The 25,712-nt window shown below is 46.3% G+C and overlaps 1 protein-coding gene across 3 annotated transcripts in view; it reads left to right on the top strand.

Moving 5' to 3' along the window:
- Window positions 1–15,673, top strand: part of LOC132833250 (cyclin-dependent kinase-like 2) — a 71,903-nt gene extending 56,230 nt beyond the window's left edge. Inside the window, exons 11-13 of one of the 3 annotated variants that reach the window (XM_060851373.1) lie at window positions 3,838–3,964; window positions 5,243–5,346; window positions 14,796–14,887. In XM_060851373.1, the coding sequence (XP_060707356.1) occupies window positions 3,838–3,964; window positions 5,243–5,346; window positions 14,796–14,816 (252 nt within the window). In that variant the 3' untranslated portion in view covers window positions 14,817–14,887. Of the gene's footprint in view, window positions 1–3,837; window positions 3,965–5,242; window positions 5,347–14,795 lie in introns of those variants that run through there. The other 2 variants (XM_060851374.1, XM_060851375.1) reach the window with 2 other exon arrangements.
- Window positions 15,674–25,712: the final 10,039 nt, after the last annotated feature.

Here is a 25,712-nt window from a genome sequence, read left to right as displayed (position 1 = left end):
CTGTGCCTCCACCCCTGACCCTCCTGTTGATGGAAACAGCTTCTCCCTGATACCCCGCAGGATTTTCAATGCTCAATTAAATCCCCAGTTAGCCTCTGCTTTAAGAAAAATTGCAGCGACTTCAGTTCCTCTTTGTACCTAACCCACAGCCGGAAAACTGTGAACTGTTCTGGACCCCGAATCTTGAGAAGTCATTAGAGCCAGCCCAGAGGAAGGGTCACTCAGCTGGTCCAGGGACAGAGAGTCTGTTTTATGAGGAGAGAGTGAGCAGGCCAGGCCTGTACTCATTGGGAGTTTAGAAGACTGAGAGGTGACCTGACTAAAACAGACAGGATTCAGAGAGGAACGTGACAGGGAGATGTAGAGAGGCTGTTTCTCCTTGTGGCGGAGTCTAGGACCCGAGGGACATCAGCTCAGAGTAGGGGGTCACCCATTTCAGACAGAAATAAGGAGGAATTGCTTCCCTCCAAGGGTAGTGGGGGGCTTGAGTCATGAACGATATCCAAGGCTGAGAGAGACAGAACGATATTTGGGAAGGGAATGAAGGTTTGGGGGGGAGAGAGGAGGAAAGTAGAGTTAAGGATTACCAGAGCAGCTGTGATCTCATTGAAGGGCAGAGTAGAATTGATGGGCTGAATGGCCTATTTTGTGCTACTACTTCCCATGGTCTAACCCTGAAATAATTCACATAAACGGCTTGGGTCCCTGACCTCTGTGTAAAGCTATGCTTCCTTTCACAGTTTTACCCCTTTACAGGGGTTAGCTGACATCACATCCCTCACAGGGATTGTGTCTGAGTGATTAGATTAGATTCCCTACAGTGTGGGAACAGGCCCTGCCCAACAATTCCACACTGACCCTCTGAAGAACAACCCACCCAAACCCATTCCCCTACATTCATCCCTGACTACTGCAACTAACACTATGGGAATTTAGCTTGGACATCTTTGGACTGTGGGAGGAAACCCACACAGACACGGAGGGAATGTGCAAACTCCACACAGACAGTCACCCAAGGCGGGAATCGAACCTGGGACCCTGGTGCTGTGAGGCAGCAGTGCTAACCACTGAGCCACAGCACCACCCCAAATGAATCGGGTGGTTTCTGCACAAGTTAAGAATTATAGGCGTGTCCAAGATTTGAACCCAGGATCTCTCGCAAATCTGCTCAGTAGAAGACCCAAAGCGAGAATCATACCCCTAGACCAATGACCCACATCCCTCATGGGAATTGTGTGTGTGTGTGTGTGTGTGTGTGTGTGTGTGTGTGTGTGTGTGTGTGTGTGTGTGTGTGTGTGTGTGAGAGAGAGTGTGAGTGTGTACGTGTGTGTGTGAGTTTATGCGTATGTGAGTGTGTTTGTGTCTGCGTGTGTGTGTGTGAGTGTTTGTGTGTGTGTGAGGGTGAGTGTGTGTTTGTGAGAGAGTGTGTGTGCGTCTGAGAGAGTGTGTGTGTGAGAGAAAGTGTGAGAGTGTGTGTGAGTGAGTGAGAGAGTGTGTCTGAGAGTAAGAGCGTGTGTGTGTGAGTGTGAGAGAATGTGTATGTCTGTGAGTGTATGTGTGAGTGTGTGTGTGTGAGTCTGAGTGTGAGAGAGTGTGTGTGTGAGTATTTGTTTGAGTGTGAGTGTAAGTGTGTGTGAGTGTGAGTGTGTGTGTGTGTGTATGTGTGAGTGTGGGTGAATGTGTGTTTGTGAGAGAGTGTGTTTGTTTGTGTGCATCTGTGAGTGAGTGTGTGTATGTGAGAGAGAGTGTGTGTGTTTGTGTGTGTGAGAGTGTATGTGTGTGAGTGAGAGTGAATGTGTGTGTGTGAGTATGTGTAAGTGTGAATGTATATGTGTGTGTGAGAGGGAGTGTGTGTGTGAGTTTGTGTGAGTGTGTCAGTGAGTGTGTGTGTGTATATATGTGAGTGTGTGTGTGAGTGTGTGTGTGTGTGAGTGTGAGAGTGTGCGTGAGTGTGCATGTGAGACAGAGTGAGTGTGTGTGCGTGTGTGAGTGAGAGTGTATATGTGAGTGTGTAAGTGTGAGTGTGATTGTGTGTGAGTGTGTGTGTTTGAGTGTATATGTGAGTGTGTGTGTGTGAGTGAGTGTGTGTGCGTGAGTATGCATGTGAGACAGAGTGAGTGTGTGTGCGTGTGTGTGAGTGTGAGAGTGTATATGTGAGTGTGAGTGTTTGAGTGTGAGTGTGTTTGTGTGTGAGTGTGTGTGTTTGAGTGTATATGTGAGTGTGAGTGTGAGTGTGTGTGAGGTGTGTGAGTGTGTATGTGAGTGTATATGTGAGTGTGTGAGTGTGTGTGTGTGAGAGAGTGTGTGAGTGTGTGAGAGACGGTGTGTGTGTGTGAGTGTGTGTGTGAGTGTGTTTGTGTGAGTGTGTGTTTGAGTGTGTGTGTGAGTGTATGTGAGTGTGTTTGTGTGAGTGTGTTTGAGTGTGTGTGTGAGTGTGAACATGTGTGTGTGTGTGAGAGAGAGAGTGTGTTTGTGTGAGTGAGTGTGTGAGAGTGTGTGTGTGTGAGTTTGTGTGTGTGTGTGAGAGAGAGTTTGTGAGAGTGTGTGTGTGAGAGAGAGTGTGAGTGTGTGTGAGTTTGTGTGTGTGAGAGTGTGTGTGAGTGAGTGTGTGAGTGTTGGTGACGTGAGAGTGTATATGTGAGTGTGTGTGAGTGTATGTGTGTGAGTGATTGTGTGTGTGTGTATGTGAGTGTGAGTGTGTGTGTGTGAGAGTGTGTGACTGTGTGTGAGTGTATATGTGAGTGAGTGTTTGAGTGTGAGTGTGTTTGTGTGTGTGTGTGTGTGAGAGTGTATGTGTGAGTGTATATGTTAGTGTGAGAGTGTGAGTGTGTGTATGTGTGAGTGTGAGTGTGACTGTGTGTGTTTATGAGAGTGTGTGTGTGTGAGTGTCTGTGAGAGTGTGTGTGTGAGTGTATATGTGAGTGTGAGAGTGTGTGTAAGTGCATATGTGAGTGTGTATGTGTTTGTGTGAGTGTGTGTGTGAGTGTTTGTGTGAGTGCATGTGTGTGTGATAGTGTGTGAGTGTGTGAGTTTGTTTGTGTGAGTGTGTGTTTGAGTGTGTGTGTGTGTATGTGTGTGCGAGTGTGTGTGTGTGCGAGTGTGTGTGTGTGAGTGAGTGTGTGTGTGAGCGTGTGTATGTGAGAGTGAGTGTGTGTGAGAGGGTGTGTATGAGTGTTTGTATGAGAGAGTGTGTGTGTGACTGTGTGTGAGAGAGTCTGTATGTTTGAGTGTGTGTGTGTGTGTGTGTGAATGTGTGTGTGAATGTGCAAGTGTGTGAGAGAGAGTGTGTGAGTGTGTGTATGAGAGAGTGTGTGGGTGACTGTGTGTGAAAGAGTGTGTATGTTTGAGTGTGTGTGTGTGAGTGTAAGAGTGTGTGAGAGAGAGTGTGTGACTGTGTGTGAGAGTGTGTGTGAGTGTGTGTGAGTGTGAGTGTGTGAGAGTGTGTGTGAGTGTGAGAGTGTGTGAGTGTGAGTGTGAGTGTGTGTGAGTGCATATGAGGGCACTTTGTTGTGTTTAATGAAGCTGTTGTGCAGTTTGAAGCTGAAACCACTCCCTGGCAGCAACTTTATTCTATCGGTTCTGGGGCCCTCGTGTAGTGCAGTGGTAGTGTCCCTATCTCTGGACCTGGGGGTCTGTGTTCAAGTCCCACCTGCTCCAGGGCTGTGTAATAATGTCTTTGAACAGATTATATCAGAAAAATAGGTTAAACAATAATTAAAAGTTATTCTGTCAGTTTGTGCTGGTCCAGGCGCAGTGTATCATGTGTGAGTGTGTGGTTCCTTGTGTGGTTTCTGATGAATACTGATTTGAAATGGAGTCTGTTTTTGTTCTCTTCAGCATGAAACAGAGAAATCCGAACCTTCTGTTAATCAGGAGAGATCCTCAGTAATTTACAAGAAGAAGCCAGAAGTATTTAAACCTGAGAGGGTGAATCTGCATCTCCCAGAGATAAAAGCTGCAGCAGGTAAGAGACGGGAGCACACAGGGAGAATCCCCTCCTTTTCCATCCTCACTCTCAGCATCATTAGAACCTCACACATGGCAACAGACCCTTCACTCCAAAGAGTCTTGGGTCTCTGTTGCAGATTGGCCACCTCCCATTCTCCCTGTACACACCACATCCACCAGCCTTCCATTCCTTTGTCCCTCAATGGGTTTATCCAACTTGCCCTGATCCATCCCAGCCCAGTCCCTGTGGGAGCGAGTCTCACATTCTCCCCACTCTCTGAGGAAAGACATTTCTCCTGATCGGATTTATTAGGATCCCTTTTATGGTGACGGCCCCTGGATTGGATCTCGCCCACCAGTGGAATTCATTATTTTGAAGTCCTCTCTCAGGTTCTCCCTAGAGTCTCTCTTTCCCTATCTGGTCATTTCCAACAGTCCCTCTGTTCTGGTCCACCTTGTACATTATTACATGGGCCAGTCTGCCCTTTATAAATGAGTGTAGCTTTGAATCTGATGGGCCACTTTGTTGTTGTGTTTAATGAAGCTGAAACCACTCCCTGGCAGCAACTTTATTCTATCGGTTCAGGGGCCCTCTTGTGGTGCAGTGGTAATGTCCCTATCTCTGGACCTGGGGGTCTGTGTTCAAGTCCCATGTGCTCCAGGGCTGTGCAATAATGTCTTTGAACAGATTATTATCAGAAAAATAGGTTAAGCAATAATTAAAAGTTATTCTATCAGTTTGTGCTGGTCCGGGTGCAGTGTATCGAGTCAGTTGGAGAGAGCTGGTCAGGGTTACCCTCAGCTAAAGGAGAAACCAGGAGGAAGATATTCAGTTCCTTGAGTGAATAGAGAGAGGCTGGTTCCTGCTTGTGGGAGATTGGCAGTTTGACAGTACCGACTCAATGGGCTGAAGGGCCATGCTAGTGCTGTACAATACTATGACATGTGATTGTCCATAATAAGTCCACAGGGAATCCACGAGAAACATTTTCACAGAAACAGTTTGGATAAACTGGACCCGAAACATCAGCTCTGTTTCTCTCTCCGCAGACCTGCTGAGTTCCTCCAACAACTTCTGTTTTTATTTCTGATTTCCAGCATCTTTATTCTCTTGATGTGGATTTTGGGTTTTGTTCTGTCTCTGTGCTGTAAATCCCCTTTGAATCAAGATCCTAAACTGTGAGCAAACTGACCGGCCGGTTTCAGGTCCAGAGCAGATGGTTACAATAATTGCTGATTTGAGTTTATCCCGACATTCCGGCCACGGGTGACTCCGTGATTTGATCTTTCACAGGCAGGCATTGCAAAATTGGGAAGGAGGGCAGGAAAATCTCCGAATCCAAAATTCCCACCCTCGCAACTTTGGATCTAACACAGCAGCCTGGCCTGACCTCACAGGTAAATATTAACGCACAAACTCACAGCACCCTGTCCCCACAGGGTAACAGACCTCCTCTACTGCGCTCCCCCCCCATACATACACACACACACACAGATACACATACAGACACAAACGTGCACACAGACACACACATACACACAGACACACACACACAGACACACACATAGACGCATATATGCACACAAACTCTCTCTCTCACACACATACTCCCCCCACACACACAGGTGTACACACGCGCATGCGCTCACATACACATGCATACACGTGCACTCACACATACACATAAATGCGTGCGCGCACACTCACACACTGTCATGTACATACACTCACACATACAGGCACACATACACACACACACACGTATGCACACGCACTCACACACTCATCACCCCCAACATTCACACCCACAGCCCTGTGTACACACATCTGTGTTGTTGTTGTTCTTTGTTCTGTGCATTTGTTAGTTGAATATTATTGCGTGTTGACAATTATTAAACCCATGAGATAGAGAAGCAGAATTAGGCAATTCAGCCCAACTAGAATATTCCCCATTTAGTCTCGGCTGATATGTTTCTCAACCCCATGCTCTTGCCTTCTCCCTGTAACCCTTGACCCCCTTACTAATTGAGAACCTGTCTAGCTCTGTCTTAAAGACACTCAGTGACTTGGCCTCCACAGCCCCCTGCGCAATGAGTTTGTTGGGCCTAAGGACCTGTTTCCATACTGTAGGAAATCTAATCTAATAAAATTCCTCCTGTAACTATATGTTAGCGGAGTGCTCAGTTGGATAGATAATACCTCAGGATGTCCTGAGATTGTGAAAGGTGTTATGCAAATGAAACGTTTATGCAGTGTGGAATTGTAATCAGCTGATTGGGTACAGTCTGTCCCCGTGAGGGCTCCCGAATTTCTCTTTATCGTCTCGTGTCTGGACCATGAACTGAATTAGTGTTACCCTCAGGGTTAACGAGAGGGCAGTCAGCCCTCTCGCTGCGGGTCTGGAGTCACGTGTAGGGCCAGACCGAGTAAGGATGGCAGACTTCCCTCCCTGAAGGCCATTAGTGAAGCTGATGGGTTTGGTACTGACCCTCAGACTGGCTTTACATTCTGGTTTATGGATTGAATATGAATTTCCCCAGCTGCTGCTGGTGCTGCTGGTGTTGGTGGGAGCTGGCCTGGTCTCTCTACAGCTCCATGAGGCCTGGGTGTATGGGCCTCACAAACCCCATCATCTGCTGGTTTCTTCCCTCCCGGATTGAGAGCTGAAGGCCCTGGTCTCTGCACAGACAGATAGACTCAGCTGGTGGCTGTAGTTAACCTGTTGAGTGTTTTATTATTGCTGGGGGAGAGGACAGAGTCTGGGTTTGAGATGACCAATCACCAGCCCCTGTGTATTCACAAGAACTGAACACCTCTCTCTCTCTTTATTCCTCTCTAGAGTTTGGTAAGTTCCTCACAGGAGGCTGCTGAGACTAACCTCCCTCCAGTTAAACCGGTTCTGTAGGAACCAAGGTGTCAGTTTGGGATACGTCCCCATGGTAACCCATAATGGGGGCATTTAACAACGTTGAATCTCACACCCACTGACCTTGCGACAGGAATCACACACTGGGCCAGGAGCTGAGCATTAAGCAGACCGAATCATGGAGGGCGGACAACCCCATCCGCCTCCCTGCAGAGACTGCAGCCATCTTGGGCCTACACTCGAACCACTCAGCCTGTTGCGTGACTGATGATAGACACGAAGGTACTGAGAATGATCGCGAAGAGACAGTGTGGAAAAAGACAAGATTTCATTTCTCTATCACCTTTCATGACATTGTCCTAAAGCACTTCACATCCATCAAATGCATAGTCACCATTGTCAGAAATACAGCAGCCAAATTCTGCACAGGAAGATCCCACAAGCACCAGCACTGTCATGAGGAGATCAGCTGCTTTCTGTGATGATGGTTGAAGGATTGGTTAGGACACGAGGGAGGACTCCCCCTGAGTTTCTTCAAGAGAACAAACCTGGGTTTTGATTCGATCAGAAGGTGGATCCTCTGACAGTGCAGCACTCCTTCAGCACTTCCCCCAAGTCTTAACCTGGAATTGTGTGCTCTGATCCTAGCTCAGGGACAAGAGCAAACAGTGACCCAGATCAGAGTCGAAGGGTGTGGTGCTGGAGACACACAGCAGGTCAGGCAGCATCTGAGGAGCAGGAGAATCGACGTTTCAGGCATGAGCTCTTCATCCGGAATGAGGAACAGCCCTTCGGCCCTTCGTGTCTGTGCTGACACATTTTGCCCTTCCATTCTAAAACTGTGTACACTTACAGGATCCATATCCCTCTATTCCCTTCCTATTCATGTGTTCATTCAGGTGCTTCTTGAATGCTGCTGTTGTGTCTGCTTCCCCCACCTCCTCTGGCAGTGTGTTCCAGGCACTCACCGCGCTGTGTGTGTGAAAAACATGCCTCATACATCTCTTTTATACTTCTCCCCCCCCACCCAACCCCACCTTGAACCTGTGTCCCCTAGTAATTGACCCCTCCACTCTGGGAAAACGCCTCAGACTTCCCACTCTATCCATGCATTCATAACCTTATAAACTTCTATCAAGTTGTCCCTCAACCTCCTGTGTTCCAATGATTTAACAGCAAACCAGCATCTCTTTATGACAGGAGGATTGCTAAGTCATTACAATGGCCAAAGTCAGAAGTCACATGACACCAGGTTATAGTCCAGAGTTCATTTGATATGACGAGCTTTCAGAACGCTGCTCCTTCATGAGGTTACAGAGACTTCACCTGATGAAGGGGCAGTGATTTCAAATAAACCTGTTGGACTATAACCTGGTGTCAGGTGACTTCTGATTTTGTCCCGATCCAGCACTGGCACCTCTACATCTTTACAGAGGTCAACATCCACGCCTCTGAGGCGAGTACAGGCTGTAAGATCGAGGGCTGATGGAGACCTGCTTCTATAATCATTGTGAAAAGAAGCTGTCAATTTCAACACCCATCGTATGATTTTTAATACCTGAGACTGTTCATGGACTGAAATGATTTCAAAAAAGACATTTCTGCCCTAAAATGGCTGCTTTTATCACCTGAGGCAGGAAATGAACAAACATGACAGAACGGGATTTACTGATTTAATGGAGAGATTCACATCTCTCACTTCACTCACACTCACACTCACACTCACACGACAATTACTAAGGGATAAAGGGACACCACAGTTTGAGTTAGACTTGGAAAATTCAATGAACTATATTTTAGTCACTTGCTTTGCACTGAAAAGGAGAGAAAGTGACATTAACTGAAGGATCAATCTTTCAAGATTAGATTACTTACAGTGTAAGTAAACAGGCCCTTCGGCCCAACAAGTCCACACCGACACCCATTCCCCTACAGGCAATTTAGAATGGCCAAGTCACCTAACCTGCATCATTTTGTTTTGGATTGTGCGAGGAAACCCACGCAGACACAGGGAGAATGTGTAAACTCCACACAGTCAGGTACCTGAGGCAGGAATTGAACTCAGGTCTCTGGCACTGTGAGGCAGCAGTGCTAACCACTGTGCCACCGTGTTCTCAGTCTCTTCTCTCTCCAGCTCAGGAACAAATTGATGAAAAGCACTTCCTGAGAACTCAAAGATGTAGGCAGCTCTGCCAGCTCAGAGCAGAGACACCAGAGAAACATTCGGATTTGGGACTTTTCTCTTTCACAACCCAACAGACTCTTACAATCTGCAACTCGGGGGGTGGTTTGCTGTAATTCTCTGTGTCTGTACTAGACAGTGTTGTCCTCATCCCCTTCCTTTTAGAGCCTTATAACTTGGTGTGTGTGTGTGTGTGTGTGTGTGTGTGTGTGTGTGTGTGTGTGTGTGTGTGTGTGTGTGTGTGTGTGTGTGTGTGTGTGAAGGAGACTGTGTGTGTGAGGGAGATTTTGTGTGTGTATGTGTGCGAGTGTGTGTGTGTGTGTGCGTGAGTGTGTGTGTGTGATTGTGTGTGAGTGTGAGTGTGTGTGTGTGTGTGTATGTGTTGGTTTTCTCCAAGTTTAATGAATAATAAAATTCCACTCCCTTTCACTTGAAAATATGTTGGAATTGTCTTCTTTATTTTTGATCTGGTGAACAGATTGTAATCAAACTCTGAGAGCTCCCATCTAGACCTGGAGTGTAACCCTCCCTTGTGACTGATTGAGAAGGTTAAGAGAGGAGCCAATGACTGGGCTGGAACTGTGGTGTCAGATCACAATATTGTCACTGTGGCACAGTCCCACCTCCACCCCTCACCCTTCACCTCCCCTCCCCCCCTTGGGCCCTCCCTCATCTGAAATTCTCTTGCCTCCCAGTTTTCCACTCTGTTCAGGAAAGCGGGACTTAAAGTTGACCCCACCCCATTATTGCTGTAGCGCTGGTAATAAACAGAGAGCTCAAAGTCATTCCAGCAGCAATCATCACTATTTGTGGTGAAGAAATGTCAAAGCAGATAGTTAAGTTAATGGCCAGGCTGCTGCAAGTTGATGATCCTTGTGTTAATGATTGTATTCCTGCCAGAAAAGAGATGAATAAATCTTATTACAGTAATTCACCTGAATGTACAGTATCTCCTCACAGTGAATTACTCTTTAGGTGACGGTATATTTACAGGTAGACCAGGCTGTGATTGACTTCACTTGAGTTTGAGTTCTGTTTCCCTTGAGGGTTTTATTTGTGTTAACTGTTGTCTCTAACAAAGTCAGTGGCTTGTTTTCGAACATTCCAGATTTGTCTCAGGCTCCTCCAGCAAGGCCTGTCATTAGGAGACTGCTAAACCTTAGATTTAGTTGCCATAATAAATCCCTCGAAGGGCTAGAACGCCTTCAAAGAAAATGTAATTTTGCAGCAAGTAATCAGGCAGAGTGTCAAACACATTGAATTCTGGAGAAACTCAGCAGGTTTGCAGAGAGAGAAGATTAATGTTTGGAGCCTGGTGTTGTTCTGATCCAGAACTGAAAAGGGCTGGAAAATGTTTTTATGTAACTTTGACAGAAGCAGAGGCCCAGGGCACAAGCCGAAGGGATTATTAATGGCGGTGAAAGACGAAAACAGTATTAAGATAAGTATAAATTAGATTGTGAGAGAGAGAGAGGGAGAGGGAGAGAGAGCGAATGGGTCCTCTTCACTCAGACACTGACAGGACACACAGGCTGTGCCGGGCTGGCGGTGGAATATTCTGGGAACTCCGGGCAGGTTTGTACTTGACCTGCAAGGCTGACCATGGCCTGATTTGTGCACACAGACACAGATCCCTAGACTCTGGAAGGAACAAGCACATGACCGACTGTAGCTAACACCGTGTCGCATAATTAAAGAAGCCCCTCACCGAGTGTGTCCGCACACATCCCCCCCCAGCCCCGACTGACTGTGTTCCCTTTTCCACCCAATAAGGAATAATCCCCAAGGACTTTCTGCCATGGCACTTTGTTTGATGTCCCATGTTGTGTGTGTGACGTCCCGTGTTGTGTGTGTGACGTCCCGTGTTGTGTGTGTGATGCCCCGTGTTGTGTGTGTGACACCCCGTGCTGTGTGTGTGATGCCCCGTGTTGTGTGTGTGATGCCCCGTGCCGTGTGTGTGATGCCCTATGCCGTGTGTGTGTGATGCCCCGTGCCGTGTGTGTGATGCCCCGTGTTGTGTGTGTGATGCCCCGTGCCGTGTGTGTGATGCCCCGTGTTGTGTGTGTGATACCCCGTGTTGTGTGTGATGCCCCGTGCTGTGTGTGTGATGCCCCATGTTGTGTGTGTGTGATGCCCCATGTTGTGTGTGTGTGTGATGCCCCGTGTTGTGTGTGTGTGATGCCCCATGCTGTGTGTGTGATGCCCCGTGTTGTGTGTGTGATGCCCCATATTGTGTGTGTGATGCCCCGTGCTGTGTGTGCGATGCCCCGTGTTGTGTGTGTGATACCCCGTGTTGTGTGTGATGCCCTGTGCCGTGTGTGTGTGATGCCCCATGCCGTGTGTGTGATGCCCTGTGTTGTGTGTGTGATGCCCCGTGCCGTGTGTGTGATGCCCCATGTTGTGTGTGATGCCCCGTGCCGTGTGTGTGATGCCCCGTGCTGTGTGTGTGATGCCCCGTGTTGTGTGTGATGCCCCGTGCCGTGTGTGTGTGATGCCCCGTGCCGTGTGTGTGTGATGCCCCGTGCCGTGTGTACGATGCCCCGTGTTGTGTGTGTGATGCCCCGTGCCGTGTGTGTGTGATGCCCCATGTTGTGTGTGTGATGCCCTATGCCGTGTGTGTGTGATGCCCCGTGCCGTGTGTACGATGCCCCGTGTTGTGTGTGTGTGATGCCCCGTGTTGTGTGTGTGATGCCCCGTGTTGTGTGTGTGTGAGATGCCCCATGTTGTGTGTGTGATGTCCCGTGCCGGGTGTGTGATGCCCCGTGTTGTGTGTGTGATTCCCCATGCCGTGTGTGTGATTCCCCGTGCTGCGTGTGTGACGCCCCGTGCCGTGTGTGTGATGCCCCGTGTTGTGTGTGTGATGCCCCGTGCTGTGTGTGTGACACCCCGTGCCATGTGTGTGTGATGCCCCGTGCCGTGTTGTGTGTGTGATGCCCCGTGCCGTGTGTGTGTGATGCCCCGTGCCGTGTTGTGTGTGTGATGCCCCGTGCCGTGTGTGTGTGATGCCCCGTGCCGTGTGTGTGATGCCCCGTGCCGTATGTGTGATGCCCCGTGTTGTGTGTGTGATGCCCCGTGCCGTGTGTGTGATGCCCTGTGTTGTGTGTGTGATGCCCCATGCCGTGTGTGTGATGCCCCGTGTTGTGTGTGTGATGCCCCGTGCCGTGTGTGTGATGCCCCGTGTTGTGTGTGTGATTCCCCGTGCTGCGTGTGTGACGCCCCGTGCCGTGTGTGTGACGCCCCGTGCCGTGTGTGTGATGCCCCGTGTTGTGTGTGTGATGCCCCGTGCTGTGTGTGTGATGCCCCGTGCTGTGTGTGTGATGCCCCGTGCTGTGTGTGTGATACCCCGTGCCGTGTGTGTGTGATGCCCCGTGCCGTATGTGTGTGTGATGCCCCGTGCCGTGTGTGTAATGCCCCGTGCCATGTGTGTGTGATGCCCCGTGCCGTGTGTGTAATGCCCCGTGCCATGTGTGTGTGATGCCCCGTGCTGTGTGTGTGATTCCCCTTGCCGGCTGTTTGCTGTGTGAGGGTCTGGGACATGCTGCAGAGGTGATGTTGACCTGGCCCAATGTCACATGGCCACATGCCCCCCCCAACTCCTCTGACAGATTGTTGGTGTGCTCAGTGCTGCCCACTCTCACAGGCTCTCTGCCTGTCCCTCTGCCCTTCGTAAGCAACCTGAACCACCCCTGTGTTGGCAGCTTGTCACGGAGCATGGACGATCCCTGACCAGACCAACGCAGAATTTATTGTCTATTTCTAACTGCCCAGAGGGCAGCTAGGTACCATCCCCATTGCTGTGGGTCTGGAGTCACGTGTAGGCCAGACCAGGTAAGGATGGCAGATTTCTAACCCTAAAGAACTTTGGTGACCCAAATAAGTTTTCTTTTAAATGATCAGGAAAGTAGGTTTGCTGGCTGAGGTTCATTTTCAGACGTTTCATCACCATACTAGGTAACATTTTCAGTGAGCCCCCGGACAAAGCACTGCTGATGATTCCTGCTTTCTATTTACAGAGGAATCTCAATTATCTGAGTACCAATTATCTGAAAATTATCCGAAAGAGATTTCGAGGTCCCAATAGAAACATTACATCAAAGACATGTTTCTAACAGTGATCGCGTCTTTTGTTAACAGTCTCCAAATGACTGACCTTCCGCGCCCTCTCTCCCCACACTTTCCCTGGAGTTCTACACAGGGGTGTGTCCTAAACCCCACCACCCCCCAAGAAAATCTCTCCAACATTGTCCTGTACAGGGCAAACATGGAACCAGTCAAAAAGTTACAGTAAAAAGTTCTGTGTGTGTGTGTGTGTGTGTCTGTGTGTTTGTGTGGGGGGGGTGGGGATGGGTGTGTGTGTGTGTGTGTGTGTGTGTATGAGTGTGTGTGTGCGTGTGTCTGTGTGTGTGTGTCTGTGTGTGTGTGTGTGTGTGTATGAGTGTGTGTGTGCGTGTGTCTGTGTGTGTGTGTGTGTGTGTTTGGGGAGGGGGGGAGTGCAGGGGGTGGGTGTGTGTGTGCGCGCACTAGTTTGGGACTTACCCTACTGTTGGTGTACAGTCTGGCTGCCCCGGAGAGAGGCATAGGGTGTCTGGGGGGGGGGGGGTGCGCACGGAGGGAGGAGGGTTGTTGGACAGTTGGGAGGTGGGGGGGAGGTGTTGCACGGTGTTGGGGGTGGGTCTCACGCACTGTGTGCTGCTGCGTCTCCTGAATGGAGAGCAGACTTTAAAAACTCCGAGCCCTAGAGGAAAGGCATTTAATCCATTCACCAAATAATCGATTATCCGAACGAAATAGTGCCGTCCATCACATTCAGATAATTGAGGTTCCCCTGTATATGTCTGGATTTCTTTGGGTTGGTGATGTTGTTTCCTGTGGTGATGTCATTTCTGGTTCTTTTTCTCAGGGGGTGGTAAATGGGATCCAAGTCGATGTGTTTGTTGATAGAGTTCCAGTTGGAATGCCATGCTTCTAGGAATTCTCGTGCGTGTCTCTATTTGGCTTCTCCAAGGGTGGATGCTCATGAACTTGAATGACTCTATACAGGCAACAAGCAAAACTAGTGTCATTTACAAAATACCTTGCAAGAAACTATAACAAACACTACATTGGACAAACAGGCAAACTACCCACCATGATACATGAACACCAACTCGCCACAAAACGACATACCCAATATCACTAGTATCCTTACATACAGATGAGGAAGGACACCACTTTACCTGGGACAACACATCCATCCTAGGCACGGGGGTGGGGGTGAGGTTTGGGACATGTGAGGGGAAGCTGCTCTGTACCTTTACTGTTCCTGCTAACTCGCTTCCCACCCCCACTCTACCCCAGAAACTCTCTCCCTGAAACACCCTCTCTGCGGTCAGTCCGCTATTTCCACCTCCTCTTGCCCCACCTCTTCACTGTCTTACTTGGTTCCATTACCTTCATCCCTTTTTGTCTCCTACTCTCCACCTACCACACACCTTCCCGTTCCCTCTGTTCTTTCCCCCTTGTTGTGTTCTTCTTTAATAACTGCCCACTTGCCAGGGTGCTGTGATCCTGCAGGATTATGGGGAGAGCAGGGGGAGAGGGGGACTAATTGAAAAGCTCTTTCAAAGGGCTAGCCCAGTTATGATGGGCTGAATCATCCCCTTCTGCTCTGTTCCATTCTAAAATTCCATCAACTTTCAGTTCTGAAGATAGATCAACAACTTGAAATGTTAATTTTTCTTCTCTCCCTGCAGATGTTGTCTGATCACTGAATATTTTCTGTTTTTTGTTGCTTTCCAATTCCTGTTTATTTCTCTCAGAAACATCCTTCATCATCATGAGGAACATTCTTAGAGAACTCAGTATCTCCTCCTGCGGGCACCTGATCATGCATGACCTACCACTTCCATCGCTACAGCATAGCACCTGAGAAAGGTGTGGATCGAAATAAGTCCTTCAGCCTGTCCTCTCTCAGACATTGAGTCAACATTCCCAGCAACAGGAATCCTTGGATCACATTGTCTCCTCAGGAATCCCTAATCCTTTCACAAACAACGGATCATTTTCCAAACCGCAGTCAGTGCACTTGTTTCGGTGATATAGAAAGGAAGAGAATTCTATACGCAACAAAATGAGATGGACCATCAGTGAACAAAGAAACCGAAAGCACTGCGGATGCTGGAAATCAGAATCAAAAACAGAAATTGCTGGAAAAGCACAGGTCTGGCAGCACCTGTGGAGAGAAATCAGAGACAATGATTCAGGTCCTATGAGCCTTCCTCAGAACTGACTGTAACTAGGAAAAGGTTGGTAGATGTTGGAGTGGGGGAAGGAGTAACCAATAGGTGGAAAAGGAGCCCAGAGAGAATGACAGCTGGGCTGACAAACCAATGGGTAGAGGTCAGCCTGGGAGGATCATAGCTGCTAATTTGGGGGAAGGGGACATTAGGTGTGTTGAGCTTGTGTTGTCCAACTTGTGTTGAGCTTCACTGGAGCACTGCAGCACACCTGAGACAGATGGTGGCCTGGGAACAGGGTGGGGTCTTAATCTAGCAGGCAACTGGAAGCTCAGGGTCTTTTTTATGGGCAGAATGTAGATGTCCTACAAAGCAGCCGTTCAGTCTGCGCATTGTCTCCCTAATCTTTGTGAGCTTTCACTTAAACCTGGCTTTGAGGATAAGGATGATGAAGGGCTTATGCCCGAAACGTCAAATTTCCTGTTCCTTGGATGCTCCTTGACCTGCTGCGCTTTTCCAGCAACACATTTTCAGCTTTGAGGATAAGGATTAAAAGAGTCATCATCTAAAATGGTGAAGGGAGCTATTGTCTGGAACAGGACTATTTGAGATTCAAAGGCAGCTCCCTCTGATAGGGCAGCATCCATGGTGTTTACCTTGATCACTGTGAAGGTATCTTCAACTAAAGTGTCAATCATTTGTAGATTAGAAAAGAGGATGCAATATTACAGAAAGCTGCAGAAGCAGCTAACTCTGTGGGCTTGGTAAACCCTGATTGCTTTAGTATCATGCAATTAAACACATAAGCAAAAAGATAATGAGTGTGTGTGTTTGTAAGTGATGAGTGGGCAACTGGTTAAAGACTATGTCGGGTAAAAGCAATGACTTTAATTATAACATCCAGTGCAATCATTGCCGTCTACAGGAGGAAAATTTCCTGATGTCAAACTAATTTCTATCATTCCATAATGAGCACTGTTGAGTGAGTTTCGAAACGAGGGGAGTTTTTAGGACAACAAAGGCACAGAACTACATCAAAACAAGAGTGTAATCTTTGTTTTCAGGCTGTGTTACCTGTGTTTGTGATGGACAGCCCAGGCAGTGGTACTTCTACTTTCATTTTCAGGTTGAACATAACCAATCAGATTGAACGTGGAATTCACTCAAAAGCAAGAAAAAACAATCTGGAAGTTTAAAACAAGAAAATGCTGGGAGTTCAAACCATCCCAGATTCCAAACTTCCTTCCCAACAATTGATCTGAATTCATTGTCTCGATAACGCTGCAAAAGATAGTGGGTTAAGTTTTTTAGAAACTTGCACTAGTGCAGCACCTTTCACCATCTCAGGACACCCCACACCTATCCAGCTGATGGAAGTTGTAGGGAATGCTGTAGTCAGATTGCTGACTGTGAGACCCCCCCCCCACACACGCACACACACAAAGGGGGATGGGTGGGGGGGAGCTGAGAAGTATGAAGGAGTCCAGAATGAGGGGGAGAAAAGCTCAAACCAGGGCATTCAGGGACCATGTCAGAAATCACTTCCTTACAGGAAAGCAAGTGAAAATCAGAAACACTGACCCTCTCCCCTCACAAAGCCCCTGAGGTTGGGGGTCTGTTGAAAGTTCTAACACAGCAGATGATAAATTAGGTAAAGGGATTAAAAGTTGTGGAGTTGTGATATAAATTGGCCATGATCGAATTGAATGCTGGGACATGCTGGATGGGCTGAATGGTCTTTTATGAGGTGTCCACAGAATAGCAAGCTTGGATCCATGTGCTAGCACTAAACATCTGAGAACAAAACCCAACTGGAGAGGTTTTAGAGAAACACACTGGAAAATCAAGTGCAGAATCAAAAACAGAACATTCTCAAACAGCCAGTACATGAAGACTGACCAGAGAAGGGTCTGGTCAAGAAGGTTTCTTTGCTATTGAAGTCCCAAGCCCAGAAGCAACATCAGATCCACTGAGGTCTAACATACAGAGGACATGTTAGTGATGCTGCTGAATCAGAATGAGTTGTGAACCATAAAAAAAGTTTATATATTCCCAGAATATTATAAAGCAGAACAAAAAACCATCAATAAAAATTCACCAAGTAAATAGTACAAAAGTTGGTTTGGGAGGAAGAATAAACACGAGGTCTCAATCAAAAATAAAGATACAGCACTGTGTGGGCAGTAGGGGATAGGACACAGAGTCAAGAATTAGCCTGCCCCATATCAAACCACACAAATGGCCTAGGGACCTTCCTTCAGCTCTTCTGTTCCTGAGCAACACTGCAAATGTTACTCTGGTGAACACACTTAGATGCCAGTGTGCAAAAAACACTGCAAGTTGAAGATGCGTTTCCAACATCAAAGAGCATAAGAGCAAGATACCGCAGCTGCCAGAGCTCTGAAATAAAAACAAAGTGTGGAGAGAATTGACAGTGTCTCTGGAGAGAGGAACAGAACAAGGGAGGTTTGTGTATCTCAGGCAGGGATAAGCAGTGATCCGCTGGGACCTGTACCAATCCAGTGTCTCTGCTCTGTCAAAGGGCAGGGGAAATGGTACAGCTGTGGGTGAGAAAGGCAGAGGGTAGAACAAGGTAAATTTATCCCATTCCCATCAACGCATCATGGATAGAAGGAGGCCACTCTCAACAAAACTCACCTAACTCCAGTTTCCAAACCCGTGACCACTTCTCTCTCTAGGACAAGGGTGACAGATACATGGAACACCACACCCCCTCCAAGTTCCCCTCCAAACCACTCACCATCCTGAATTGGAAATATATTGCTGTTCCTTCACTGTCACTGGGTCAGAATCCTGGAATCCCCTCCCTAAGGGCATTGTGGGTCTACCTACAGCACATGGACTGCAGCGGGTCAAGAAGGCAGCTCAACCCCACCTTCTCAAGGAGCAACTAGGGACAGGCAAAAAACACTGGCCCAGCCAGTGATACCCATTTCCCATAAATGAATATGAAAATAAATCAGATTACCCTGGTGTATTTGAAAGATCGCTTCTATTAAATCCTCATCCTGCTCTTTTTTCCCAACCCTGCATTTTTTCTTTCTGAATATAAATCAAACTGCATTTTGAAGATTATTATTAAATCTATCTCTACTGGCCTATTCAGATCACAAAAACTTCTCAGTGAAAGAATCTCCTCATCTCCTGTCTGATTCTTTTACTGAGTACTGTATATCTGTTCTTGGGGATAGCTGAGCTTGGGACTGATGGTATACTGTAATAACGTAAAAGCACAGCTACAAACTGCACAGTAACATGTGATTTTGTAAAATAAGCTCCTACATCTTAATTATAAACAAAGCCATCAACACCACTATCAAATATGTCAGGGGTTTAAGCCTTATGGCTGAAGGAGTTAAGTATTTAGATGATTTAACAGAAAGCAAAATACCGCAGATGCTGTAAATCTGAAACAAAGACAGAGAATGTTGGAGAAACTCAGCAGGTCTGGTAGCAACTGTGGAGAGAGAGAGATTGAATGTTTTGAGTCTAAAATGAGTTCTGAAGAAGAGTCCTACTGAGTTTCTGCAACATCCTCTCTTTGTCACAAAACATTTTTATTAAGTCATTTGTTCAGCCCAGAATCAATTCAAAATTAAAGAATTTGTTTAACCCGCTGTTCTTCTTAAGTTTGAGCATTAAGAATTCTTCTGTTAAGATTACTTACAGTGTGGAAACAGGCCCTTTGGCCCAACAAGTCCACACCAACCTACCAAAGTGCACCGCCCCAGACCCCTACACCTAACCTACACATTTTTGGACTGTGGGAGGAAACCACACAGTCAGTCACCTGAGGTGGGAATTGAACCTTGGTCCCTAGCACTGTGAGGCAGCAGTGCTAACCACTGTGCTACCGTACCACGCTGGATCTGTAGGTCTGTAATCACTTTGTTTTCGAAGGGTAAGGAGGTAACTGTATACTGAAGCTGTCAGTCAGGTTGGAGTGTTGCTTTCACCTTGTTAAAGGTACGTTTCTGTGATGCTGTCACCCACCCATAGGGATGATGGTTGTCTGGGTCTCACAGATGACTCACACCTTCTTGTATTAATTATATTTACTCTATTGCCTCCCTTTAGACTCTCCCCTGTCAGTGGCCAGGTTGTCTTGTTTACCCTGGGACATTTAGCTGCAGCTCACTGTAAACCTTGTCCTCTGTTCACCCTCCCTCATAATCTCCAGCCTAATTCTGATCCAAAAATCACAGCTGTTCCTGCCCTTTCGCCCTGAATTCAAAAACCTCTGATTGGTCATCACTCTGTACTTTACCCTGGAACTCCTTGCTCGTACCCCTTCTCTTTATACTTTCTTCCACATCTTGTCCTCTGAGTTTATCAGATTAATTTCCTCTGTGGTGATCATTAGTTCTCTCTGGGACCCCTTTCCAAGCCAATTCCCGATCAATCTTCCTGTTGACCATGTGGATCGGTATTGTCCACCCACCACTATTCTGTGATATGGCCTCATCTTTAGCAATGACCCGTCAAATTTTTCTGACAACTTTCCTCTGCATTTCCTTTCCTTTCAGGGTCTGTATACATATCAGTTACTTTGGAATCTGCCTCTACTTCACTTGGCCTGAATCCATTCAATTGCCTTTCCAACTCTCCCATGGTGTCCAAACTGTCCAAAAGGCAATGATCATAACAGTTGGGGCAGAGTTCATGGTGTCTTATCTTTCTTGATCTTTCTCTCATAATGGGGAGCAGTCCGTTGAACTTACTTACACTGTTCATCTTAATGATAAAATTATGAATCACACAACGCCAAGTTACAGTCCAACAGGTTTATTTGGAAGCACTAGCTTTCGGAGCGCTGCTCCTTCATCAGGTGGTTGTGGAGCAGAATCATAAGACACAGAATTTATAGCAAAAGATTACAATGTCATGCAACTGAAATGATATACTGAACAAACCTAGATTGCTCTTAAGTCTTTCATCTTTTAGAATGGGTTGCAGGTTTCCGTTCACTACTAAATAAATCCTAGAACTGCTTTTAAGTCACATTCTTGAGATAACTTAGGGTTTTATGAAAGATGTTTTATGACGTCTCAGCTCAGACAGTGAATGAAAGCAACATCAGCTCCTCCACATCATCTTAATAACATCACTCTCTCCTGTTTCCCTTCTTATTTGAAGAGACAGAGCTGCTGGATTTCCTAGGATCGACGAACCATATAACATAGAAGGAAGCCATTCAGCCCACAGTGCCTGTGTCAGCTCTTTATCCAATCAGTGCCAATCCACCCTTTGTCTCCTGGAGCAATGTAGGTGTTCCTCTTCCAAGTAATCATCTAATTTCCTTTTGAAAGTTCCTACTGAATTCCACTGTCTTTTCAGGCAGCATGTTCCATATCACTGCAGCAATTTGGTTTTGCTAATGAATGATGTGGTGCCCCATATCAGCTTCAGTTCATTGTTACAGCAAGGAAGAATTAAAGATTGGTATTTCTTTGACAGCTTCAACCTTCCTCAAAGTGCATCCAATACAGAGGTGAGGTGGTGAGGATAGTGTCAGGGTGGCACAGGGATAAGGGCTGGAATCACAATTCTTTACAATCTATATCAATGACTTGGATGAGGTCAGTGAATGGACTATCATCAGATTTGCAGAGGACACAAATATAAGTGGGAAGGCAAGTGGTGAAGGTGCAGAGGGATAGAGACAGGCCAAGTCAGGGAGCAAATACTTGGCAGATGGAATATGATGTGGAGAAATGTGAAGAAGAATTGAAGAGCTGAATATTATTTAAATGTGGAAATACTGCAGAAAATTATAAAACAGAGGTATTTGAAAGTCGTCATCCAAGATATTTTTAAAAATCTAGCATCTAAGTTCAGAGGGTATTAGGGAAGGCAAATAGAATGTTTGCCTTTGTTTCAAAGATCATAGAGAATAACAGTAGGGAGGTTTTCCTAAAATGATATCTGTCAGTAGTCAGACTACAGCTGAAATGTGGTTAGGATGAACAGTTTTGAGCCCCTTATCTAAGTATTTTAGATTGGGATTGGAGGTGGTCCAGAGAAGATTCACTTGGCTGATCCTGGTTATGGAAGGACTATCTTATGGGGAGACATTGAGTAGGTTGGGATGATACTCATTGGAGTTTAGAAGAAAGAGAGTTGACCTTATTGGAACATTGAGGATTATTTAGGGACTTGACAGGGTAGATGTAGAGGCTGTTTCCCCTTGTGAAAGAATCTAGCACCAGAGGGCATCATCCTTGAGTAAGAGTGGGCGGCACGGTGGCACAGTGGTTAGCACTGCTGCCTCACAGCGCCTGTAAGACCCGGGTTCAATTCCCGACTCAGGCGACTGACTGTGTGGAGTTTGTACATTCTCCCCGTGTCTGCGTGGGTTTCCTCCGGGTGCTCCGGTTTCCTCCCACAGTCACAAAGATGTGCGGGTCAGGTGAATTGGCCAAGCTAAATTGCCCGTAGTGTTAGGTAAGGGGTAAATGTGGGGGTATGGGTGGGTTGCGCTTCGGCGGGTCGGTGTGGACTTGTTGGGCCGAAGGGCCTGTTTCCACACTGTAAGTCTAATCTAAAAAAAAAGCCTCCCATTGAAGACAGAGATGAGAAGGAATTTCTTCTCTCAGAGGGGAGTGAATCTGTGAATTTCTTTACCACAAAGGGCTGTCGAGGGTGGGTCATTGAGTATATTCAAGGTTGAGAGAGAGAGATGAGAGTTTTAATCAGTAAAGGAATGAAGGGTTATGGGGAAAATGCAGAAAAGTTGACTTGAGGAAGATCAGATCAGCCACGACCTCCTTGAATCAGGGAGCAGAAACGCTGGGCCAAATGGCCTACATCTGATCCTATGTCTTACACTCTTCTGTAGTCTGCGAAATATTCACAAATTACAGCCAATATAGAAAACATATTTGTCAATTTATACACAGCAAGCTCTAATAACCAACTGTGTGATAATCACCAGTTAACCTTTTGTAGGGAACAATATCGGCCCCATCACACAGAGGCAAGGTGCTGTTCTTTTCTTTCAAAGAGCTGAACAGCCTCCATTTAATGCCCCTATGAAAGACAGAGCTTACGATAGTGCAACACACACTCAGTTGTGCCTTCAGTGACCATCTAGTTTTGTACTGGAATCTTTGATATGGCAGTGAAGTTCTCAGTTAGGGTTCTCCTCAAAGCCCATGTCTATGACCCTCTCCCAATGTCTGTTTTTGCGACTTAGTGTCGAACCTGATAGTTAGTCCCCAGAAGAACATCAGGCTGCCTACTGTGTTAAAGAGGCGATGTAAATGCAAGTTGTTGGAAGGTGTACTGCTACCCAACCCACATACTTTTAGATAATTCCTCTGAAGAATGGCATATGCACTTCTGTTTTGATAAATAGAGTAAGTGCAGGGGTGTGTGAGGGTTGGTTAGAAGACTACAGTGAGGGATGAACCTCTACAGATTTAAGCTGAGCCTAACAATTACTGCGTACAACAGTCTAGACTCAGTTGCCACACCATTAGGTTTCGGAGAAATGCACAATGGATGTTAAATATTGGAGTCAATTTGGGAACAGTTAACAATAGTGTACAATGTATTTTAGATTTTTGTGGTATGCTCCAGGTATTTTGCCTTCAGGTAAAAATTTTGCTCAGTAGTTCACTAAGAAAAGTTACAACTCAACAGTTTGAGTTGTAGTGAGTGTTCAGTTTCTGCTGAAGGTCCCCTTTACCATGGGGAATTTAGAGGGGAGGGATTATTACTGGTTATCAGTTTTCACTGTGTAAAGAGTACAGTGAAATTTTAACTCAAACTGAGTCAAAACCAAGTTAACCAAGCCAACGCTGAATTTTGGCTTAAACTGGCTAATACCAGAAGGGAACTCGAGGGAATTAGAGTTGCAGAGGTTAGGGGAAAGGGACTGTCCATTAGTCCGTATTGATTGGACTACCCGTTACAAGTCTCTCCCAACACTTTCACTCTGGGAGAATGTTCGATTGGAGCAACATCCCTCCCCAGAAATTGTCATCCCACTTGAAAAATCTCTGAAATGCTTACATGTGCATTGATATAGAGTCCCAGGACTAACATTTATTCAGCTTGTACAAATCAAGAGAACTTTAGAAGCTTACAGTTACCGTGTGCAATCTTTCCACGTATGTCCTCCATCTGAACCTGGAGGTTTGTCATCCTTTAGTACCATTCGTTTCTTCAGTGCATTTTTAAAAATCTTAATTTTGTTGAGTTCTTTAATGAAATTCTAGTCTCCAACATGCTGGCCTCTTCCCCTGCTGTAAGTTTCTACTCAGAGTAATTATTTCACATGTCTGTCATGTTTTAATGTTTATGACGATATCACCATTAAAGAGTTGACATTGTCACCCTGTTTCCCTAAATGGATGTGTAGAAATGTTGCTCTCCTTATTTTATCTGTTACAGATACAAAACGGAATACTCTCAGATTGATACCTGTTTTATTATCCTTTTCTGCAACTTGTATCATCCCCAATTGCTAAGATCTGAAACAGACAGAGAATGCTGGAGAAACTCAGCAGATCTAACACCATTGTGAACAGAGAAACAGAGTTAACATTTTGCGTCCAGTGACCCTCCTACAGAACCCTGAACTCGAAATTGGACTTAAGACATTAACTTCATTTCACTTTCCGCAGATATTGCTGAATTCCTCCATCATTCTGCGAGTTTGTTTCAGATTTCCAGTGTTTGAGTACTGAGATCTGCACTGGGTTTCATGTCTTCAATGATTTTTATTTAGCTTTATTTTTCTTCTAACTCTTCAGCCATCATAGCTAATTTTTATTTTGGCAAGTAGAGATCTATCCCTTATGAGTACCAATTAGGTTCTGGATCATTTTAAACTTTTGATCACAGGTTTCAATGAGTGCCTTCCAGAAGGAGAGAGTGAGTGAGAGAGAAAAAGAGAGAGAGAGAGATAGGCAGAGAGCGATAGAGAGACAAAGAGGGAGACAGAGAGATAGAGAGAGAGTTAGGAAGGGAATTCCAGAGTTTAGGGGCCAGACAGCTGAAGGTCTGGTCACCAGCAATAGGATGATAGAAATCAGGGAATGCACCAGATGTCAGATTTACAGGAGTACAGAAATCTGGGAGGTTTCTAAGTTTGAAGGAGGTTAGAGAGATTGAGATGGGCAATGGATTTGATAAGAAGTAAAATAGTTTTAAAATTGAAGTACTGGTGGATGGAGAGGCAGTGGAAGAAGGTGAATAAAATCGAGCCTACAGCCTGACAGTGGTTATATACAGCTGGGTACTAAGTTGCTGTAATTATTCCAATACAAACATACAAACTGGAAGTGGGAGTATGGTTCGCCATCCTTACTTTTGTGTTCAGTTCCTCTGGTAACAAGGGATAGCATTCCATTAGCTTCCTTTATTACAGTGTGGCTGTGTACTAACTCTCTGTGTTTTCATGCATTCCAACACCCAGCTCCCTCTGCACCTGCAATTCTGCTTTTACATTCTTCCTGCCAAAGTCAGCATCTTCACATTCTCTTACTTTTCATTCCATTTGCCAAATTTTTGCCTGCGCCCTCAACTGTCCACATCTGTCAGCAACTTCTTTACACCTTCCTCACAACAACACTTTCCGAAGTATTTAGATTAGATTAGACTTACAGTGTGGAAACAGGCCCTTCGGCCCAACAAGTCCACACCGACCCGCCGAAGCGAAACCCACCCATACCCCTACATTACCCCTTACCTAACACTATGGGCAATTTAGCATGGCCAATTCACCTGACCCGCACATCTTTGGACTGTGGGAGGAAACCGGAGCACCCGGAGGAAACCCACGCAGACACGGGGAGAACGTGCAAACTCCACACAGTCAGTCGCCTGAGTCGGGAATTGAACCCGGGTCTTCAGGCGCTGTGAGGCAGCAGTGCTAACCACTGTGTTATCTGTAGATTTTGATCCCAGGCCTTCGCTCCTCCATCTTGTATATACCTTGTAAAAAGCTGAGACCCTCTACAGACCCTAACAAGCCAACCACATCCTGCCAATCAGAAAAAGACTCATTTCTGTGTGCGATGGGCTGGACGTGGCCAGAAATCAGCGAAGTATCAATTTTAGTGAAGTTTCATGGAGGGGGTTCTCTCCTCAAGCCCAACCAGGATTTTTTGCACTGTCTTCCTGAGCTTGCATCGTGCCCATTGGACCAGGCCCAGAGGGAGGGTCTGCTTGTTGTGATCTCCCACACTGCACTGGTCGCTGCCAGGACTGCCTGAGATTTTGAGAAGCTCCTTGTTGGAACTCTCACGTGATTCTCCCAAATTTCTCACCATTAACCACATTGTTCAGGGGCTAGGAAGATTCTATCTTTGCATTTTATACCAATCTCTTATCCATTCATCGAATGAGAATCATGAACCAAATCACTGACAATTATTGTAAAAACCCATCCAGCTCACTAATGTCCTTCATGGAATTAAATCCCAGGTCTGGCCTATACGTGACTCTAGATCCATAGCTGTGTGGTTGACT

Source organism: Hemiscyllium ocellatum, chromosome 36 (assembly GCF_020745735.1).
Source record: "Hemiscyllium ocellatum isolate sHemOce1 chromosome 36, sHemOce1.pat.X.cur, whole genome shotgun sequence".
Taxonomy (NCBI): Eukaryota; Metazoa; Chordata; class Chondrichthyes; order Orectolobiformes; family Hemiscylliidae; genus Hemiscyllium; species Hemiscyllium ocellatum.
The sequence above is the reverse complement of the archived record's forward strand: the minus strand, read 5'-3'. Positions and strand labels throughout refer to the sequence as shown.